This window comes from Myotis daubentonii, chromosome 2 (assembly GCF_963259705.1).
Source record: "Myotis daubentonii chromosome 2, mMyoDau2.1, whole genome shotgun sequence".
Lineage (NCBI taxonomy): Eukaryota > Metazoa > Chordata > Mammalia > Chiroptera > Vespertilionidae > Myotis > Myotis daubentonii.
In genome coordinates, this window is record NC_081841.1 from 56,254,407 (window position 1) to 56,270,694 (window position 16,288).

At 49.0% G+C, this 16,288-nt stretch overlaps 2 protein-coding genes across 3 annotated transcripts; one reads left to right on the forward strand and one right to left on the reverse strand.

Moving 5' to 3' along the window:
• Positions 1-77: 77 nt before the first annotated feature.
• PMEL (premelanosome protein) lies at positions 78-8,236 on the reverse strand. The gene is made up of 11 exons (XM_059683201.1): positions 8,118-8,236; positions 5,435-5,545; positions 5,140-5,286; positions 4,319-4,453; positions 3,777-3,938; positions 2,793-3,512; positions 1,718-1,834; positions 1,399-1,483; positions 1,078-1,283; positions 891-978; positions 78-321 (listed from the first exon to the last, which is right to left on the reverse strand). The coding sequence occupies exons 1-11, from the start codon at positions 8,185-8,187 to the stop codon at positions 180-182; spliced, it is 1,983 nt and encodes a 660-aa protein (XP_059539184.1). The 5' UTR covers positions 8,188-8,236; the 3' UTR covers positions 78-179.
• Positions 8,237-9,380: 1,144 nt separating this feature from the next.
• Positions 9,381-15,317, forward strand: CDK2 (cyclin dependent kinase 2). 2 transcript variants are annotated; one of them, XM_059683202.1, is made up of 8 exons: positions 9,381-9,739; positions 10,453-10,530; positions 10,640-10,760; positions 11,395-11,565; positions 12,518-12,619; positions 13,292-13,435; positions 13,737-13,940; positions 14,225-15,317. In XM_059683202.1, the coding sequence occupies exons 1-8, from the start codon at positions 9,624-9,626 to the stop codon at positions 14,327-14,329; spliced, it is 1,041 nt and encodes a 346-aa protein (XP_059539185.1). In that variant the 5' UTR covers positions 9,381-9,623; the 3' UTR covers positions 14,330-15,317. The 2 variants fall into 2 exon arrangements, with proteins under 2 accessions (XP_059539185.1, XP_059539186.1); XM_059683203.1 differs by lacking the exon at positions 13,292-13,435 and having other exon boundaries at positions 9,382-9,739.
• The last annotated feature ends 971 nt before the right edge of the window (positions 15,318-16,288 follow it).

Below are 16,288 nucleotides of genomic sequence, written 5' to 3' on the forward strand. Positions count from 1 at the left end.
AGTGGTATACCTCCTTCCTTTATACCTTCACTCTATAAATGACATAGATTCTCGCAAGAAGCAAGAAAAAAACAGCATCAGGTTCTGAGTATTTATTTCAGGTAATGGCAGCCTTTGCGTAGAGAAAAGATGGGCATTGCTGTCCACCCTGGGTAAATCATGGCATCCCATGTGAGTACTCAGACCTGCTGCCCGCTGAGGAGGGGCTTGCTCTCACCGATGGAGGAAGAGTGGAAGACCCGGGGCAGACGCAGCCAGTGGGTGCTACCGTGTGGCAGCTGGGGAAGGGAGACAGCAGAGCCCTGCTTCATAAGCCTGCGCCTGATATTGGGAGAAGGAGGAGGAAACTGGTTAGCAATGGCCAAGGGCAGCCTGTCTGTGCCTCTGCAAAGGACACACCCATATTTCAGGTTTACTTGGCCTTGATCTTTGCTCCCCAACTTTCTCCTCACCAACAGGGTTCATCCTCTCTTATTTCTGTTGTAGCCTCTGTCCATTCCCCTCTCCCTACGAGCTTCCCTATTTGAGGACTCCAGGTCTAGAGATCTGCCCTTTTTGCAGGTGGAGAACTCAGTTCACCCAACCTCCCCCACCTTTGATATTGCCAATAACAATAGTCACTTATTGCATTCTTGCTTCAGAACCAGGTGCTTTAGCCACATTGTCTCTAATCCTGACAACAGCCCACAGGATAAGTGTTAGTTTTCCTACTTTACAGAAGTTCAAAAAGGTTAAGCTACTTCCCGAAGATCCCACCAGCAAGAATGCAGCCCACACTTGTTTAACTTCCAAGTTTGGGCTCTTTCCTGGACACCGTCCTTCCCCTTGAGGAAGAGTGAGTGGTGGAAATAAGGAATAAGGGAGTGTGAGCTGGATGGTGGGGTTCTCACCTGTATACCAGAGATGCAAGCACCATAGCCACCAATACCAGCAAGATACCCACGAACAGGGGAGCCTGCCCAAGGTCTGCTTCTTGACCTGTGAGGAGAATCCCAGGCTCTGCTTCAGGGTCTGCTCCCTGACAGATAGCCTCTGCCCACTGCCCTTCGTCATCCCTGCTCCTGTCCAAGTACCTACCAGGCATGACAAGCTGGGTGCTGACCATTGCCAGGCTGTTGGCATCAGCCAAAGACACATTGAGGCAGTAGGTCCCTGAGCCGCCTGTTAGTACCTGGTACAGAACCAGCTGGCAGGCTGGGCTAGGTGGCACAGGCTGACACAGCCGCTGGGTAGGGGGCTGGCACCCTGGCGATGAGATGTCCATACAGGCTTCCTCGGGCAGCCTGGGAGAGGTGACATCTTATGTCAGGGGGTCTGGGAAGGAACACTTGATACCAGAGAGTAGGTTAACAGTCAACCCAGGAGTTCTCAGGGCCACCAGTTCTCAGGGACACTCACCCGCCCTGACAGGACACAGTCAGCTCAAATGCATCCCCTTCACTGGATGGCACAGCCTGCAGGATCTCAGCGCTCTCGATGCCCTCTGCAAAGTTGCAAGATTTTAAGCCTGGGATTCCTCTATCAGGATTCCCTAAAGGCCCACAGACAGGAAATCCCTAGGCCGCTTCCCTAATCCCATCCCCATGCCTTCAAATGAAAACTCTGGGATGTAGGTATTCTTGCTCACGTGAGCAACTCCTTCCACAGCACGCTTCCACTGGCAACCTGAGACAGCCCGCACCTCCCTCCGCCGGCCCCCACAGTAGGCAGGACTCACGGACAATGTCTATGGTGAGGGAAAAGGAACCGTATCGATACAGAACACAATCCAAGGGGGCTTGTCTCTTCGCCAGGATTAAGGTGTCTGTATCATCCAGCAGGGGGCTCTGGGAGCCTGGCAGGAGAGGAGAGAAGTCAATAGACAAATGACTCGCCTGGAAACAGAAGCCTAGCAGGCTTACTCCCAGAAGAGCCAGAGCTACTAGATCCAGGCTTGGAATCTGACAAGACCTAGGAAATCTCATTGTATAGATAAGAAAAGTGAGGCCCTGACGGAGAAATTACTGCCCCACAGTCTCACAGATGGGGTAGAGTTAGAGTTTTTAAAAATCACAAGTATTTATAATACCATACAGTGTGCCAGGCCCTAGGCTCAACATATGTTTAACTCATCTAAGTGTCACTTTCTTACTCTCCCATTTTCAGTGCTGTAATTCCAGACTGATCTGCCTTGGGAAGAGAATCCAGGGGTGGGAAATGGTGTCAGAATCTGGAAAAGATTTCCATGCATTTTCACTTGAGCAGAAAAATGAGATATAAATATTATAAATAACCACAGTTTGTCATTCCCTGGCCTGTCCCTCAGAGAACAGCTCTCAAGGATAGAGAAGCAACGAGCTCTCTCCCCCAGGCCCTAGGGAAAGGCCCTGACTTCCTGAACACATCTATTCCATGGCCTTAAAACCAGTGAGGGCTTTAAAACCAGTGAGGCCTCTGAGGGGACTCCATTGCTAGGCAAAGGGCTGCATAACAACTGGGTCCTGGGGAAGTCTTTCAACTCTTTAGTTACAAATGCCCCACCTCGCCCTAACCGGTTTTGCTCAGTGGGTAGAGCATCGGCCTGTGGACTCAAGGATCCCAGGTTCAATTCCGGTCAAGGGCATGTACCTTGGTTGCGGGCACATACCCAGTAGGGAGTGTGCAGGAGGCAGCTGATTGATGTTTCTCTCTCATCGATGTTTCTAACTCTCTATCCCTCTCCCTTCCTCTCTGTAAAATATCAATAAAATACATTTTTTTAAAAAAAACAAATGCCCCACCTCAATAAACCTCATTCACACTGGCCCTCTTACCTGTAATACCTTCTGTAGGCATGAATGGGCTGGCATCTGGACCCTCAGGCTCAGGTGTGGGTACCTCTCCCGCTGTGGTCTCCACCAACTCTGTGGTTGGTATCTGTACAACTGTGGTTTCAGAGGGCTCTCCAGTTGACACTTCAGGGGTCGTACCAATAGCCTCTGCAGTTGGCATCTCTGCAAGTGTGGTAACTATGCCTTCTGTGGTTGGCATCCCTGCAAGTGTGGTACCTAGGCCTTCTGCAGTTGGCACTTGCACCGATGTAGTACCTAAAACTTCTGTGGTTGGCACCTGCACAGCTGTGGTTCCAGAGGACTCTGCAGTTTGCACCTGCCCAGGTGTAGTACCTACAACTTCCGCTGTAGGCACTAACCCAGCTGTGGTGCCAGGGGCCTCTTCAGTTGGCACAAGCCCATTTGTGGTTCCTGGAACTGGGGAGGAGCCACAGGAGCTGAGAGGAATAGCAGCCTGAAGCACCACCCGGGCAGTGACTGGGCCCGACTCCAGGTAAGTGTGAGTGACCACAAGCGCCCGAGAGATCAAGGTCCCAGTACTGTCTCCAAAGTCCCAGGTGTAAGAAAGGTCAGCCCCAGACAAGTAGCCACTGGGGTCATGGAGCTGGAGCGCAAAGACCAGAGGTTGGTTTCTCAGGAAGTGCTTGTTGCCTCCATCCAAGGCCTGCAGTTGGGACACACTCACAGAGAAGGGCACCTGGTCTGGGATTGGAACCAGAAAAGGTAAGAACCACACCTGGGCCACAGCTTCTCTTTTCACAGGCACACCCTCCACCCCCAAGATGACTGTCTCTTCACTGGCTCCGAGCCCCATATTCCTTTGCCCAGGTTGTCCTGGTTCTGCCCCTTTAAGGTTATACACATTTCCCCTTTCCCCTTCTAGTCCAGCCAAACCTCTCCACCTTCTTCTCTTGTTGTAGGATTGGCCTTGCCCCAGGATTGGCCTTGCCCCTTCCTAATCCTTACCAGTAACGGTGAAGACTAAGCTGGCGTGTCCGATGGGCATGTAGCTCTCAGACCCCCGGCGGTGGTAGACAGTTACTTCCATGGTGTTTGTGCCCAGCACTGTTGTGTCTGTCCCAATGCTCAGCCCAGACACCGGGCCCCCTAGAACTTGCCAGTATTGGCCTGAGGGTTTTGGAAAGAGAAGCAGGGAGAGGTGAGGGTTACTGGTTGAAGAAGACTGATTAGAGACAGCACCAGAGAAGGAAGGTCAGCTGTATTTAGGATGGTAATTTTAGATGGTATTTGGAAGGTGGTGATATGGGGGCCAGAGAAGGAGTCCTAATGAGTGGTTCCATGGAATGGGACTATAATTGGGGAAGGACTCCCAGAAAGAACTATTATAGAGTTGGAGGGGGCTAGGTGCTATGGAAGAGGCAGGAGTCAGGGGGAAAATGATTAGGGAAACTTGCAGAGCTTAAAGGATGGGACCAAAAGGAAAGAGAATCAGGTAAGAAGAGGTGAATCCAAGTGTGGGTGACAGGCCAGAGCAGGGAGTCCCTCACCCCAGGTCTTCCAGACATAAACAAATCTTCTCCTCTGAGACCAAGGGCCTGATGGGCAGGCCTCCCCATCAGGGAAGATGCAGGTGTCATCAAGTTCCTGGGGATACACTGGCTGTCCTCCCCACACCTGGCTCCCTGAAAAGCAGAAACAGCGTCACCTTTAAACCCTGGCATTACACAAAACCCCTAATATGGCTCTCGGTGGGCGGGGAGGGGGGGGGGCAGGTCTCTGGGTATAAGGGTGGTAGTGGAAAGAATGGAAACTACAATTAAAGATTCATATGTGTATAACTACATAGGAAAGAGATTGGAAGGCCATATATCAAGGCCATATATTTAGAGAGATTTGCTCTAACTAATGGGATAAAAGTAAAAATAACAGCACCAGCTAACATTTATTGAGCCTTTACTATAGGCCAGGGCAGGCCTTGTGCTGAATTTTTTTATATATCATCACATTTTAGTCCTTACAACAACCTTTCGTTGTAGGTATCATTCCCATTCTACAGATAAGGGAACGGAAGCACAAAACAAGTGTTTGCCCAGGGTCACATCCTAGTAACAAGTTTAAATCCAAATCCATCCAACTTCTAAGTCCACTGGGTCTTCTGTCCCCCATTTGGGCGACTATAATCCACACCCCCCCCCCCCACACACACACATTTTATTTGTGTCTTCTACTTTTTCTACAATGAATATGCATTACATATATACTTTGGTTTTTTTTAAAGTAGAGGTGGAAGGGGGCATTCCCTGAGCTCATTAGGCATACTAGGGAATTGGGACATAGGAATGAGGGCCTGGGATAGAGAGGTACTCACCATTGACGCTGGTATCATTGGCCCAGATTACCTGCCCATCTGGCAGTACCTTTTGGCTTTCAGGGAAGTGCAGGGAAATAGAGAAAGAGACATTGGCCCCAACCAGAGTAGGCCCATCATTACGGACCTTCAAGGACACTGGGCCATCTGGAAAAGGCAGTTGCATTAGCTGGTACTCCTTGGCTTCCCCTCCCCATACACCCTTCCGCTTCTTCTCTTCTCAAACTACGTTCAACCCAGTTCTCTCCCCACTCCATTTCCACCATGCCCTCCCCAGAATCTGCCAAGTTCCCACCTCGCCAGCAGTCAGGCCCCTGGTTTTCTGTCCACTCAGGATACAGCTTCTTGTTCCAAGCTTTAGTTCTAAGCTGCCTTGAGACACCAAGCCAGTCTTGGCCTATGGATCCTAAAAGGAAAGTACCATGAGGGCCCTACGATCCTCACTCAGTCCCTTCTCAGGGGACAATAGTGCCCCATGTCACTCCACTCATTCTCACACTCAAAGTGCATTTTAATTTACTGAATGCCCTCTAGGTGCCAGGTACAAAGGACCATGCCAGGTACAAAGGACTTAAGAAATGAATAAGACATAGCTCTGAAGGGATTCAAGGTAAAGTATAGGAAATAGACATATATGTAAATTGCTATAAATCAAGGCACTATTTAATATAAGCCATAGCAGACATGCATGAAGTACTACAGAATGACAGTCTAAACAGATTTCTGTAGTTCCACTCTGGCAGATTAGGAAAGACTTCAATGAGGAGTCGGCCTGTGGGATAAAGCACTCCAGGCAGAAGGCCTACCATGAGCAGATGCATGCATGGAGGCATGGAAGCACATGGCATGATAGGGAACGACTGACTAGCAGTGTGGTTAATGCACACTGGGAAAGACGAGACCAAAAGGCCGCCTTGCGGGCTTTGAGTGCCCGGTGAAGGATTTTGGCCTTTCACTCTAGAGGCAAGGCCACCTCAGAAGATTTTATTTTATTGAACTGTAATCCACATACACAAAATTCACCCTTCAGAATCTTTTTTAATATGATCAGATTTGTCTTTTAGAAGGATACCTGGCAAACAGTGAGGAAGATGAAACAGAAGTAGGCAGAGGTTGGGGTTGGGGACACAGCAGACAAATTTATTGCAACTGACTGAGAATAGTCTGAGAAAAAGAGATATGATGAATCTCTATATCCCTCATCCAGATCCAACAACTATCGCATTTGTCACATTTGCTTTTTCTATACGTTATTGTTGTTGTTTGTTTTTGTTGTTTTGTTTTTTATTGAATTTATTGGGGTGACATTAGTGAATAAAATTATATAGGTTTCAGGCATACAATTCTATAATACATTATCTGTATATTGTATTGTGTGTTCAGCACCCCAAGTCAAGTCTCCTATTTGTTTTTAGTTAAAGTCTTTAAAAGCTAATCCCAGGCATCTTGTTATTTTAACCCAACAAATTCAGTATGTATCTGTTTTTAAAATGAATATTTTATTGAATAAGCATTACTTCACACGAAACAAAATATCAAACCTAGTCCATAAAAATTTCATTAATATCTAAAAATGGCTTTGGCCCTAACTGGTTTGGCTCAGTGGATAGAGCGTCAGCCTGTGGACTCAAGGGTCCCAGGTTCGATTCCGGCCAAGGGCATGTACCTTGGTTGTGGGCACATCCCCAGTAGGGAGTGTGCAGGAGGCAGCTGATCAATGTTTCTCTCTCATCGATGTTTCTAACTCTTAGTCCCTCTCCCTTCCTCTCTGTAAAAAATCAATAAAATAAATAAATAAATAAATAAATAAATAAAAATGGCTTTTGATATTAAAAAAAAAATCAGGATCCAGAAAGTAAGCACAGTCCTTTAAGAGCCTCAGATGGACAAGAATGAATAGAATGTTTCCAGACTACATTAAGGAACATAGTAAGGGAAAAAGGCTTAAAACAGCAGCATGAATGAGGAAAGTCAGATCAAGAAGAATTTTCTTGAAGTCTGTGAGAAAGAAGAAACTGAGAGCCCAGCTGGTATGGCTCAGTGTTTGAGCATCAACCCATGAAGCAAGAGGTCACTGGTTTGATTCCCAGTCAGGGCACATGCCTGGGTTTTGGGTTCAGTCCTCAGTAGGTAGCGTGCAGGAGGCAGCCAACTGATATAAATGTTTCTATCTCTCCAGCCCTCTCCCTTTCAATCAAAAATCAATCAAAAACATTAAAAGGAAAAAAAAAAGAGGAAACTGAGATATGATGCATGTATTTCAGCATAGCAGAAACTATCCTCACTCCATTTGTAATTTGTACTGGAAATCTAGTTGATTCTGCTGGGGGAGGAGCTGGAATCTTCATTGAGCATCCTACCACCAGAGCAAGAGAATCATAAGTTGCCCCATTCTTTTCTCACTCCCAACCCTCCCTCCTCAGAGCCCCGCGGGACATTCCAGATCCTCTCACCACTCCTCACCCCCACCTCCTGCTCCTGTCACGAGGCCCCAATCCTCCAGAGCCCTTTCATGTGATGCTCAGCTGAGACCCCTCTGCCTGTCTTTTCCATGCCCAGGACAAAAGCCTGGGCTGTGTTCACCCATCCCCACCCTACAGAGGTTTGATGGTGCCTCCTTACTCTTTTTATCCAATACCACATTCTCTTACTCCTCACTTTAAATACCTTATCCCAAGTGCCTGAGACATCACCTAAAAGAGCCTCCCACTCATTCCCCGCCCCCCCCCTTGGAGCCCCTGCCCCAGGGGGCCTCAGAATTATGGCCACAAAGACCCTCCATTTTTTTGCCCTTCCAAGCAGATGGAATTACTCTCAGATTCAGTCCCAGATTCAGAGTTCAAGTGCGCATATCCTTACTAAATCAAATGAATGAGAAAAGCCTGAAGTGTTGCTGGTATCTCCCATTAGGAGGGGAAAACCAGAGCAGGTGTGCAACCCCAAATGCACTTATTCATATCCACATGCCCCACACTAACCTTCTGTGGCCCCCACAGCCAGAAGAGCACCCAGCACAGCCACAAGGAGAAGGCTTTTTAAAGGAACCATCCTGTCTTTCTTCCAGCAACCAAAGGCACCGAGGGGCTGGGACAAGCCCCTATATAAGAAAGGGGTACTCATTTGCATAGTCCTTCCTCCTCTCCCTCCAGGGGAGGTCTGGGAGGGGCAAGAGAACCGGAGAACTGACAAGGGATCCTGGTCCCTGGACACAGGTTCATTCTCATCTTGACTGAGAAAGAATTGGCTGAAGGGCAGCTACATAACACGTACCCCATGTGCACAATTCATCATGGGAGATTAAATCAATCTGTTGTTCGAGTCAAACCAGGAGCCTCAAAAAGACTGAAACAGAGATCCTGCATCCAAAAACAGAGAGAGAGAGAGAGAGAGAGAGAGAGAGAGAGAGAGAGAGAGAGAGAGACAGTATCAGGGTAGGCAGAGAGGCTGAGGCCAAGACTCCTCCGACACCCAGGAAACCCTTACGAGAGATTGCCAGCTTCCTGCCTTTTTTTTTTTAATATATTTTATTGGCCGAAACCGGTTTGGCTCAGTGGATAGAGCGTCAGCCTGCGGACTGAAAGGTCCCAGGTTCGATTCCGGTCAAGGGCATGTACCTTGGTTGCGGGCACATCCCCAGTGGGGAGTGTGCAGGAGGCAGCTGATCGATGTTTCTAGCTCTCTATCAATTTTTTACAGAGAGGAAGGGAGAGAGATAGAGAGCTAGAAACATCGATCAGAGAGAAACATGGATCAGCTGCCTCCTGCACACTCCCACTGGGGATGTGCCCGCAACCAAGGTACATGCCCTTGACCGGAATCGAACCCGGGACCTCTCAGTCCGCAGGTCGACGCTCTATCCACTGAGCCAAACCGGTTTGGCTATTTTTTTATTTTTTTACTTAAATTTATTATTCAGGAGAGCACATCCCAGCTTCCTGCTTTTCGAAGGAGGCCCCAGGGCCAGGTGGCATTTAATCTTAGGTCGATATATATTTTCCCTAAGGGTCGTGAAAACGGCGAGATCAGGAAATCCCTACAAACGCAGGACACGGTGGGAAATTCGAGCCCAGTTCAGGTTAGCTCGGAAGCAGGTGTCCGGCCTCCCCACCGAGGCAGAAACTTGCCTTGAAGCCTCTTCAGAACCAAACTTGCGCCAGGCTGGCTCATTAGCTGCGAGGGGCGCGGGGTCGGCCCCCCGCTCTGACGTTGGCCAATAGGAAGGGCCGGGGGCGGGGCCGGGGAAACGCGGGAAGGAGAGGCGGGGCCTCCGGCGGCGGTGGGGAACCGGAGGGAGGCGGCAACATTGTTTCAAGTTGGACAAATTGACAAGAGCGAGAGGTAACCCTGCGTTCCATCCGGACCTGGAGCCGCCGTGCCGGGCCCTGCTGCCCCCTCCTCCGCCCCGGAGAACCGGGGTCCGCTTCCTGCAGGGTTCCCAGGCCCCCGCCCCAGGGCCCGGCTGACCCGACTCGCTCGAGCGCTTCATGGAGAACTTCCAAAAAGTGGAAAAGATCGGAGAGGGCACGTACGGAGTGGTGTACAAGGCCAAAAACAAGCTGACGGGAGAAGTGGTGGCGCTTAAGAAAATCCGCCTGGACACGTGAGTGGCCTCCGCCCTGGGGCTCCCACCTCGGGGACTCCTGCAGGGCCCCCGCCCCACCCCGCGGGCGGGTAGCTGTCCGGGGACCGGAAGGTCGCGGGGAGGGACTTCTTTGAAGTGGAGAAGTGGGTGGAGGACTGTGGAGGGCTCCCCTCCCGGGACGGTAGGGTAGTGTCCCAGCCGTGGGAAACTCGCTCCCCGGAGCCCGGCGAAGCCCCCGAATGTGCAGCCAGGGAGGCCAGGAAGGGGCAGGAGGCCTCCGAGTTGGGGTCCGGTCCTCCCCGTGGAGGTGGGTTTTGTGGGGACCGGTGAAGAGCACTTTTCTGCATAAAGCGCCCCCCTCGCTGCCCCAGCCCCACCCTCATCTTAGAATTCTCTCCCTGTTTCAGAAGAATGGCAGTTGAGCCTCACTGGCCCCTCTAGGGAGGCTGGGTGCTGCTACCCCCTATTTGCCCTGTGACCTTCTCTCCCTCTGCACCAGCAGGCTTTACTCACCTGCCTTTGGGGGGGAAAAGAAATAATGGCCTTCATATGTCCAAAAGCCACTCTCTGTCCCGGATGAATGAATGAATGAACTGCAGCACACTTTCTCTCCTCTCACTTTACTAGGGGGTGCTGGGGTGGTGTCTCCTTGGGGGGAAAAGAATGCCTGGGCTGGGAGAAAAGGAATATTTGTAACCACATTCCCATCTCTGTTTCCCAATCTCTCCAAGTGAGACAGAGGGTGTCCCCAGTACTGCTATTCGAGAGATCTCTCTGCTTAAGGAGCTTAACCACCCAAATATTGTCAAGTAAGTATGTAAATGGGAGGTGCTTGGTAGTAAGGAGGATGCCTTCTGTCCTCTGTGTCGTCTGGCGGTTTCGCTCTCTCACCTCCATTCCTGCACCTCCCTTCCCTAGGCTGCTGGATGTCATCCACACAGAAAACAAACTCTACCTGGTTTTTGAGTTTCTGCACCAAGATCTCAAGAAATTCATGGATGCCTCTGCTCTTACTGGCATTCCTCTTCCCCTCATCAAGGTAATCCTTCTCATCAACTCCTCCCCGACATGGTCATGTCCTGTGGGGACTGAAAGCAAATCAGCCCGAATAAAGATTTGTGATATTGGTTTCCCAGCCCTCATCTCCCTACACACACACACACACACACACCTTTCTTTTGTGGCTCTTTCACTGCTCATTATGCTTATACACACACACACACACACACACACACACACACACCTTTCTTTTGTGGCTCTTTCACTGCTCATTATGCTTACACACACACACACACACACACACACACCTTTCTTTTGTGGCTCTTTCACTGCTCATTATGCTTATTAACCCTAGGGCTGGGCAGGAGAATCAATGTTGAAACTCTAGTGAGTCAACATAACAGCTCCGGTAGAAGGTCAGATGAAACTCAGATAAATGGGACTTGAGGGCACTTGGTACATTGCTCCAGAAAAGTCCTTTTACCTGTTTGGTGGGAGAAATAGCCAGTGAGTCTCTATTTTCTGTATTACAGCTGGGTTGTTTACTCCCCAAACTACTTTCAATCTATCAACAAATGTTTATTCAACACACATTTATAATCTAACATAGGAAAGGCTGTAGTAGAGCTTTGGAGGTGATAAAGAAACATAATTCTGTCTCTCTCCATTGTCAGAGCTATCTGTTCCAGCTGCTCCAGGGCCTAGCTTTCTGCCATTCTCACCGGGTCCTGCACCGAGACCTCAAACCTCAGAATCTGCTGATCAACGCAGAGGGGGCCATCAAACTAGCAGACTTTGGACTAGCCAGAGCCTTTGGAGTCCCTGTTCGTACTTACACCCATGAGGTCAGTCCCTCTCCGCATTTCTTCTCTGAACTTCCTGGGAGGTGTTAACAAGGACATTCAAAAAGTAACTAAAAATATTTGGACAGCAGTTTCTCTCTCACTAGAGCAGGGGTGGGGGACCTTTTTTCTGGCAAGGGCCATTTGGATATTTATAACATCATTCGAGGGCTATACAAAATTACCAACTTAAAAATTAGCCTGCTAGCCCTAGCCAGTTTGGCTCAGTGGATAGAGCAGCAGCCCTCAGACTGAAGGGACCTGGGTTCAATTCCAGTCAAGGGCACGTACCTTGGTTGCAGGCTCCATCCCTAGTCCTGGTTGGGGTGCGTGCAGGAGGCAACCAATTGATGTGTCTCTCTCACATGGATGTTTCTTTCTGTCTCTCCCCCTCCCTTCCACTCTTTCTAAAAATCAATGGGAAAATATCCTCAGGTGAGTATTAACAACAACAACAAAAAATCAGTCTGATAATCAAACGTTTAATTAACGCATCCCTAATGCCTAGGCAGGGCCAGACCAAATGATTTCTGGGGCCTTATAAAGCCCACAGCGGGACATTCCCTACCCCCACTCTAGAGGGAGAGTATTTCTGACACCTCAAGAGGTCTTAGAGTATGCACAGAGTTCACACTGCAGCGCTAACTGGGTTTTGATAGGTACCAAGCCAGGCGAGCTGGATGGCACACCATTAAAGTTATGACCAGTTCGCTCAAGTTTTCCATGCGGGTCACAAATTGGGGGTTCAGAAAATATGGTCCCAGAGTCATGGGCTAGGCTCATTCTGGGCTAAGATGTATGTAGTCATTTTGCTGAGGGAAAACCAGAGGGAAGGGAAGGATGGAGGGAAAGAAGCTGCTTGGTAAGAGGCGAGGAGTTAGAGTAGTGCTGGGGAACTGAGATGGAATCTCCATGCCCCATATACCAACCCTCCCCTTCCTACTCTTGTCCTCAGGTGGTGACCCTGTGGTACCGAGCACCTGAAATCCTTCTGGGCTGCAAATACTACTCCACAGCTGTGGACATCTGGAGCCTTGGCTGCATCTTTGCTGAGATGGTACAGATACATGCCTGAGTTCCACCCTGGCCCACTCCTCCCCGCATTCAACAACAGAACTGTTTCTTGGCCCAGATCCATGGCCCTTCTATTATCACAGGGTTCTTTCTCTAGAGTAGCACTCAGGGGTGGTGGGAAAAGGATAGGACTGTTGTTCCTGGTGTCAACCACAATGCTAGGATAGCCTCAAATAGCTTTAGCATCCTTGTATATCTCTGATCCCCAAGTTAAGCTAAATAATTTCTGTAGCTGCTTTCGCTTTAGTCTGCCTATATTTGGTAGCATGAGTTCCATTTAGTGCTTCCTTCCTTTGGCCTGGAGACCGCATTGTACGGTGTGAGGAATGCAGTGAAGCCACCTGTGTTCAGTTTATCCACATTTTTTACTTAAACTGCAAACTTAGCTCATGTCCCCACTCAACCTCTGGCTTTTGAGACTAAAGGATCCCTGAGGCCCAGCCTTAATATGTGAACTGTCGTCCCATTTAATACAATAATGGAGTGGGCTGAGTTTTTAAATCAAATCAATATGTTTTATGGTCCTTCATCTGGGTTGTAACCGGGGGCTTGGAGACCATTAGCCTATATATATATAATGTGCATTTATCCCCCAGTGCATTACTTTACAATTGCCCATATTCCTCTCTCAATTCATCAAAAAATATTTGTTAAGCACCTAGTGTGTACCCAGCACCATGCTAAGTGCTGTGGGGAACACAGAAGAAATGGAAGACACAGTCTCTGCACGCTGTGCTCCTATCTAGAAGTGGCTGCATCACAAGGAGGGGGGATGACCGCAGTGTCTACCCCACACCCCGTGAGTGGCTTGGGATCCCTTTGCTACACGTCAGTGGCACCCCAGACATTCACCCCCTCCCAGTCCCACCCAGCCTTGGGGATCTGCAAAACCATGGTTGGGGGAAGGAAGGAGGGGGCGAGGAGACGGATGAAGGGACTTTATTGTCTCAGGCTGTGTGACTGACCCCATGAAAGGCCCTGGGGAGGGAGTCATGGGGCCCTGCTGACCTTCCACTGCCTGCGGGAACCTCCGTTATACAAGGGGCAGTTTTGACTGACGCCAATGTGGGTCTCGGCCTTTCCTCTTTCCCCATTTTCAGGTGACTCGCCGGGCCCTATTCCCTGGAGATTCTGAGATTGACCAACTCTTCCGGATCTTTCGGACTCTGGGGACCCCAGATGAGGTGGTTTGGCCGGGAGTTACTTCTATGCCTGATTATAAGCCAAGTTTCCCCAAGTGGGCCCGGCAAGATTTTAGTAAAGTTGTGCCTCCCCTGGATGAAGATGGACGGAGCTTATTATCGGTGAGAATGGGAGGTGGGCTCCCTTTCCTCTCATTGACTACCGTAGGGCAGGGTTTTTCCTGGAGGAAGGAAGGGTAAGCCCCTGGATTCAGTCTCAGTGTTTCCCTAGCTCCTGCTTCTGTCTTCCTGTTGGCATACCAACTGACCGGACAGATATAGGGAGGAGGGAAATGGGAACTCTGCCTTGGGTAAAATGAATTCTGGTTTCCCAAATTCTTGGAATACTTGCTGTCCACTAAGCCTGCTCTCACATCACTGAAGTCAATATACATCTTTTCCTCCAGCAAATGCTGCACTACGACCCCAACAAACGGATTTCAGCAAAGGCAGCTCTGACTCACCCTTTCTTCCAGGATGTGACCAAGCCAGTACCCCATCTTCGACTCTGATGTCCTTCTCCAAGCCCCCGGTCTCACCCTCTCCTCCAGTGGGGGGCCTGATCTGGCTTGGCCTTGGGCTATGGGTGTCCTCTATCTTGTCTGGCTGCCTTAACACTCCTTACCTTCCTTCTTAGCCAGCCAACTCTGGGGATACAAGGGGTCGGAGGGGAAAAAATAAAAGGAAACTTCAGTATTAGATGCACTTAAGTCAGCCTCTACCAACCCTCCTTAGTCATTGCTAAGGAGAGCTGGTGTTTAAAAAAAAAAAAAAAAACTGACTCTTTCCTCTCCCCCCACATAGGATTTGCCATTCCAATCTCTGAAAGCCCCACAGTTATTATTTCCTGTGTTTGAGATGACAGAGGCCCCAAACCTCCTGCTGCCACTGTGTTTGTTAGGCCAATGGATGACAGTTGGAATTTTGAAAACCAAGCAAAACAAAAACATAGAGAGGGGCCTGTTTTGAAAAATTGAAAAATAGATCCAACCAGTTTATACCCTAGTTTCAGTGTTTGCTCTCCCCTAACAGTCGGAGAGTCTCAGGACTCCCAGCCTCTGCAATCCTGTTGGGGCTACAGTAGAAATGATTGCCCCCAGTGCCCTTATCTGCCCCTCCTGTCCCTCCTATAGGCAAGGGATGTCTGGGATAGGGATTATGCTTCACCGCGGCCTTATGAGGCAAGTGAAAGATATTTGGATTTTCTCTTTTAAAATTCTTAGTTATTCAGGTGGCAGGGCAAATCTTCCTCTGAAAGCCACCCCCATAGGAGTGGAAGTAAAGATTAGACATCATTTTGAGAATACTGACACTTTTTTAGGGCTGTGAATGAGTGGGAGCACGGAGATAAAATATTTCTTTAAAAGAAGGATGAATAATTATATTTATATTTCAGGTTATAGTAGTTTTTTAGTGGGAGTGGGTGAATTTGTTGCCATGTGCACCTTGGGGTTTTGTAATGCAAATGTTTAAAAAAAATATTGTTTTTCTTTTCTCTTACTTCTTGTCCTTGAGTGTTCTTGCTATTAACATTATTTGTAATTCATTAAAAAAAAAGTTACTAGTGTTATTTATAGTTTATCTTCCCTCCTTTACTTTTGTGTACTTATTTATTGAAAGAATGGTGTGAGAGAATATGAATGTGTATATATGATCATTGGTTTCAGACCCCCACTTTTCCTCATCTCTCTGAGCAGGCCTACTCACCCCACCGCATTTTGACTTCTATGATGAAATTGGGATAGTGCCGACGGTGGGCAAGTGGGAATTATTGCCCTGTTTTACAGCTGGAGAAACTGGAGCCTTCATATTTTCCCCACAAACCTGCATCTCCCCCTACCCCTTCCCTCCCCACCCCGACCCCTCTCTCCCAACACACATATAACCACAGACACATATACTGAGTTCTGGAATTTCAGTGTTAGGAAGGGCTTGAGAGCAGCAATATGATTGCAGGTGGGCTCCACGGATTTCACCTCGACACTGCATTTCCCAGTAAGCTCGTCATTTTTCCTTTTTGTTGCATATCACAAACACCAAAGTTTTCTAAATATACGTTATTCACCTTTATAACACGATTTATAATAGTGTCAATTGTCTGGATGAAATATTATCATGAAGGGGCTAAAGTCTCCCCAAGCTACCGGTTCGTGGGGCTGCCATTGTCTCCCCTCATTAAAGTCATCTCAGACCGCCCACCGTAAACTTCCCTGTACTCTGAGGCCCCACTGAAAGGAGGAAGCCCCGACTTAAAGGCTGCTTAAACCCCCAGGCTCCGGCTCCCACGGAGAGGTATTTCCCTTCACGCCCGCAAATTGGTCCTAGAGGGAGGGGCGCTCGTCAGTCCCTGCCAAATCCGGGGGGAGGGGCGAAGGTCAGAGGCTTCCTTCAACCCCGCCTTGCCTGCCATTCAAGTCCCGAACTTTCGCAGTACTGGTTAAAGTTTCCCTTCGGCCCGCCTCCGTCGCTCA